Below are 5,885 nucleotides of genomic sequence, written 5' to 3'. Positions count from 1 at the left end.
TCATCGGAGGAGGCGGGGTCAGCGGCGGCGGCGCCAGCGACCAAGGAAGGAAACCGAGAGGCGGAGGCGGTTCCCTCCCCCGCCCCGCCCCGCCAGTCCCGAGAAAAGAGCTACTGCGCGTTTTCTGTGTTCTAGACTCGCGCGCGGAAGGCGATATTGCGGGTGTGCTGCGGCCGCCGTGGGGCAAGGGGGCGAGTGGGAGCGCGGAAAGGACATCCCTAGAGTAATGGGGGGGGGGGAGGTGACCGGCGGGGTTGAATCTTCTTCTTTTTTAATAGGTAACAAATTTTTTAATCTATAACAATTTATTGATTTTTCCAAAAATAACAATAATAAAAAAGGGGGGAATAATTAATAACCAAATTAAAGCATAAATTGAATCTTCAAGGTCTCCAAGCCAAATAAGTAGTACTAAAAATAGAGGTTTCCTAAACTTCCTCCTCCTGAGAAAGGTGAGATTAAAAGATACATAGAAATATATATATATATACACATACATATATATATATAATTTTATAATATACATATATATATATACACACACATATATATATAATAAACACATATATATATACATATATATATTATAAAATTTATATAAAATTTTATAATATATATGTATATTTATATATATGTGTGTGTATATGTGTATGTGTATATATATATATATATATATATGCTTTCGTAGATTTCGTAGATATATATATGAGGGATTCCTTGGAATGCAGATAGAGAGAATTGATAAGAATAATGATCTGTTGTGACCTTGACAGAAGCATACACTAGAATGAGCTTTTCTGAGTTTTGGCTCATCTTCCTTTTTTTTCCCTTTTCCTTTTTTCCTCATCCTTCTTCTTTCTTTCCCATAGTGGCTTATGTTTTATGCCATGTATTTTTTGTAGCTTTTTAGCTTTTTTCATAATTAATATTAAGGATTTTTCTTAATTTTGGTTGTCTACATTGATATGTGTTTGTTTAAAGCAAAACAATAAAATTATATAATAATTTTTAAAAATATATTCTTTTAAAATAAAAAAAAAATGTCTAGTAGCACCTTAGAGACCAACTAAGTTAGTTCTTGGTATGAACTTTCGTGTGCATGTACATGGTGCTACTAGACTATTTTATTTTATTTTTTATATATTTCTACTGCATCAGCCCAACACAGCTACCCACCTGAATTAGATACATAGTGACGTAAAATCCTGCTTCCAGAAGGCAAGTAGGGAGCATATTCACCCAGTTGGAGCATAAAATGTAAAAGGAGCCCTGACAGTTAAGTCCTGTCGTGAATGACTCAGGTTGGGGCGCTCATCTTGCTTTACTGGCCGAGGGAGCCGGCGTACAGCTTCCAGGTCACGACTAAGCCACTTCTGGCAAACCAGAGCAGCGCACGGAAACGCCGTTTACCTTCCTGCTGGAGCGGTACCTATTTATCTACTTGCACTTTTATGTGCTTTCAAACTGCTAGGTTGGCAGGAGCAGGGACCGAGCAACAGGGGCTCACCCCGTCACAGGGATTCGAACCACCAACCTTCTGATCAGCAAGTCCTAGGCTTTGTGGTTTAACCCACAGCGCCACCCGCGTCCCTCTGGATAAACTGTACACGCAAGTAAACAAGAAGAGTGTTGTGTTCCAGGTGCCAATGCATTCTGTCTGGCCCAGAGCTTCCTGTGGAGGTGCATGGCACAGCCAAGGGCATCTTGGCACAGGCAAAATAGCCAACCTGTGTAGAAAAATGTAAGTAACTGTCGAGTGCCCAAGAAAAACAATGCTCTCCCTACATAACCAGGTACAAGTGCACTAAATGTTTCTCTAGACTAGAGGGGCCCATAAATCAAAAGCGTGTATGTATAATTCACCCCTGGCTCACACCCACAAAAAGGGCCCAAATGCAGGTGGAATACAAAGGGCTTAAAGAATTTATTCCTGCCCAGGTATTTTGGGTATAGAATGATCTTATGAATGCTACACACCCGCCCACAACAATGCATTATCTCAGGTTCACACACCTTAAAATGATGTGCCTGGTTTTCTGCATGGACTGCTAGTTATAGAAGCATTTTCAATGATCCACACATTTCATACGGCAACGTATCCTATTAGAAACCATTGACAAAACCATGCACATTTTGATTGTATGTTTTCAAATCATTTAATGTGAAAAAGACAAAAAGCAGTTTTCATAACTGCTTTGGCTGTACATCATATCTTGTGTACACAAACCCCACTCCCACTTCAAAATGTACTGAAATAAATTCATAGATAACACAAACTGCGGAAGTGTAGAGTCCGTGTGTGTGTGTGTACACATCTATCTATATTACTTAAACTGAAATCACTCCGAGATCACTTATGTGAGAAGAATAATCCTCAAGGTAAGACTAAGGGGCCGCGCAACAGGTAGGGAGATCTGTGTATTGTTTTTGCTACCTGTTCTGTAATTTTCTATACTGTAAGGTCTGCAAGGAAGACTTGCTGGAAAAGGTTCTTCGGTTTCAAGCCTACTGATGTATGACATCAAATGCAATTTTGCAAATGCAAAGATAGTCTAGTTCTTACTTCTGAACACTGATTAGTAACCCCACAGACAAATAAATAATAATGATGCTAGGACAAGACATGATCACATCCAGGTTGTGAAAAACACTCATTGCATTCCACTGGAAGTTCATGACAGCCATTCTTTTTTTTAATTATTTCTACCCATCTTCTATAGCTTTCTGAGCTCACGGTAGTTTGCCTTTTCCAAAAGTATTTAAAACAAAAAGATCAAAGCTTTTATTTGAAATATATACCTCTATTGCCACTATGGCAGCATAAACAAAAGCTTCAGTACCCCTCCAAGCCCCACTGTCACAAGGTGTATCTTCCCTCCCCACCTCCCACCGCCTTAAGAAATTTTTGTTGTTAAAATAAATTAATCAGCCAGTTGTCAAATCAAATATTATAAACCATAACAAAATAGAATAAACTATCATCTGTATATTTGGGGGGGACACATTTGTGTAGCATTAATTACATTTTAAGACTATTTTCCAAATATTTATGGAAAAATGTATTTGGTACTTATGTGCCTTTAGAAATACGAAACCAGAGAAATTGTATGTCATAATGTCAGAAAATATTGATGTAACCAAGGATCTCACTTTAGGGACACAGTCTGAAGCCTCTGTAGACACCTGGTGATTTTTTTAAAAGCTCTAACAATGCTGAATGTGGATTTGACTTCTCTAGTAAAGCATGGAGGGGAATAAGGGGAAGATAAGATGATAAGCAATGGGACTACCCTTCAAGTGCTACACAGATGAGGAAGCAAAAAATGGGCCATGGTGTATATGCAGCACACTGCCATTTCATACCGACTGTGGCCGAAGTCGTTTCTCTGCCTCCTAGTATATTTTGTGCAGGACTATTTAAATGTGGCTGTCTAAACTGTTTTGTTAATCACTCATTTCAGGTGAGATGGGATATGTACACTAACATGCTTTACAGAACTGCCACACCAAGTGGCGGCGGAGGGCGGGCAGCTTTTGCGGTTTTAAAGGAAGAGGTCACAACCCAACAAAGAACTGAACACATTTAAGCCTCTGGATTTGGCCTTAAGCATGCCAAGGTCCATGCTAAGTTATGGCCAGCGTTTGTGAAACCTTCAAAAGCTGATGGGGGGTTTAATACGCAACCAAGTAGCGCCAGTGGTCAGGCAATAGCACTGATGGCATAATTCAGTATCCTAGGGATGTAAACAGTGTGTTTAAACCTGGATCGGCCCTATTCCCTAAGAATGCGGCAGGTGCATGGGCTGAATTTTTGAGCAATCAAAGTGATGTGGGCAAAGACTGCTTAAACCCTCTTGCCACTGCAGGCTTACTTTATCAGTCTGTGGCTAGTACTGCAAGTGAGCTTGGCTCAGAGCAAAACACTTGGGAGTGAGGGAGAAAGTAGTGGCCAGAGAGGGATTCCTTCCATCGTATATTCTTTTTGCTGCCAAAATAGGACCCATCCCTTTCTTCCTATGTGATTGAAGCAGATCATGGTGTAAAAATAGGTGGCTCTGTCACCAGGTGTTCACTCTGACCCTAGGGGGCAGTTGAAGGATGTGGCAGTTGACAAGTTTCAGCTAAAAGCCCCACACTTCTATTTTCAATTCAAATCAATGTATTGGACTAAAGTCTTCATACAAAGAATGAATTACCAAGCTTATTAAAGAAAACCAGTACGAAAAAGCAAACTAGCCCTGACAATCGCTGCCTGGAACAGAACTGGTGTCGTTTCTGCTTTACAAGGAAAGACATAATTGTTTGTTTTTTTTAGAAGAACATAAAACCTAACTTTACAAGAGCTGAGCTTCTCCTCACTATGACTCTATTCCAAAGCAACATTTCAAATGTGCTATCAGCATCAGAAGGGGGAAAAGAAAAGCTATGTTATTGAAATGAACGTCAGCAGGATGAACTGTCTTAGGGGCCAAGATGAAACAAAACAAAAGGAAATCAGTTTTAGCATGGTATAAATTGGCAGCTTCTTCAAATCTCAACTGCCACCTCCTTTAATGGTCAGTGTCTGTGATCAGGTTTTATGACTGCAGTTCTGGACTTCCTGCAGTGCTTAATAAGTGTGTTTTCTTCAAAAAGAACCATCATTTCCAGCAAGCTTCCAGTCCTCCTTAGGTATAGATAGCTATGAAAATGCTACATACAAGGAAATTGCAAGTCAGATTTGCTATGGAGCTCCTCAGTACATCTCAGAAATTTCCACTGTTTTGTTTCTGAATTAAGGCTTCACCAAGTATATAGTACCATTTAAAAAATGGTGCCACACTCCTTTCATGTGGTCCTGCTATGCTGTAAACAGTAGGCCTGCATCAGTTATTTTCGTGGGCAAAATAGTATCGAACTGGTGGTCCCGGCAAGTCTTCTTCGCCATCTGTTTCTGGAGCAAATGATACTGTAAGGTCCACATACCTCTTATTCGCTGCTGGTTTCACAAGTTTTTGCATCCTACAAGACAGGGTACAAAAATCAAGTATCAGCAGCAAATCATAAATGAACCAAGCTCTCCTGAAGTGCCACAAACAAATTCAAATTGCAAACCATATGAGAGAACTTGTTAAAGATGCAACAAATATGGATCTGGCAAGTCCTGCATTCCAAGACACCACAGGTCTAGAAGGGAGATGGCTAAAGTTGATTTTATGAACTGTGGGGCTAGGAGGGGGGGGGGGAGAGAATGGGGTTAATTAAGTTTTCATTTCTTGCTTTGTCCTGCTTTTTGTCATGTGTTTGGGCATGTGATGCAACTGGGAAGGGCAAGATGCTGTGATTCAGTATGCATAGAGGAGGAGATATGGCAATGGGATGTGACTAGCAAAATGAGTAGAAGGTGGCTTAAATAATACTGAGCTACCCTCCTCTCTAGCCCTTCTCTCATCTGAGGCACCCATAACTGCCATGCCAGCAATGCTCTCAATCTTAAAATAATACTGTTCAAAATACCAGGGTGGTGAATTAATAATAATTTTTTTATTTATACCCCACCCTCCCCAGCCAAGGCCGGGCTCAGAGCAGCTTACAAGCAATAATAAAAACAAGATGAATGATTACAACTTAAAAACAAAAATAAAATACAACATTAAAATAATGGAACATTAAAATATTAAAAATTGGGAAACCTCTGCCATTCAGAATCTGATCCTCAATGAACAAGCTTGCAGAGTATGCACCAAACAAAATCTGGGAAGAATCATGCTATCTGTGAACTAATATACTGCATACCCCCTTCAGCTTTACTATTTAGTTAATACTTAAAGGTAAAGGGACCCCTGACCATTAGGTCCAGTCGTGGACGACTCTGGGGTTGCGGCGCTCATCTCACTTTACTGGTC

The 5,885-nt window shown here is 40.2% G+C and overlaps 1 protein-coding gene across 1 annotated transcript in view; it reads right to left on the bottom strand.

The window, feature by feature from the left end:
• Positions 1–2,131: 2,131 nt before the first annotated feature.
• UBA6 (ubiquitin like modifier activating enzyme 6) overlaps positions 2,132–5,885 on the bottom strand; it is a 50,946-nt gene continuing 47,192 nt past the window's right edge. The window contains exon 34 of the mRNA XM_081883877.1: positions 2,132–5,001. Within this exon, the coding sequence (XP_081740003.1) occupies positions 4,866–5,001 (136 nt within the window). The 3' untranslated portion in view covers positions 2,132–4,865. The remainder of the gene's footprint in view (positions 5,002–5,885) is intronic.

Source organism: Podarcis melisellensis, assembly GCF_964234715.1.
Source record: "Podarcis melisellensis genome assembly, chromosome: 13".
NCBI lineage: Eukaryota > Metazoa > Chordata > Lepidosauria > Squamata > Lacertidae > Podarcis > Podarcis melisellensis.
The sequence above is the reverse complement of the archived record's forward strand: the minus strand, read 5'-3'. Positions and strand labels throughout refer to the sequence as shown.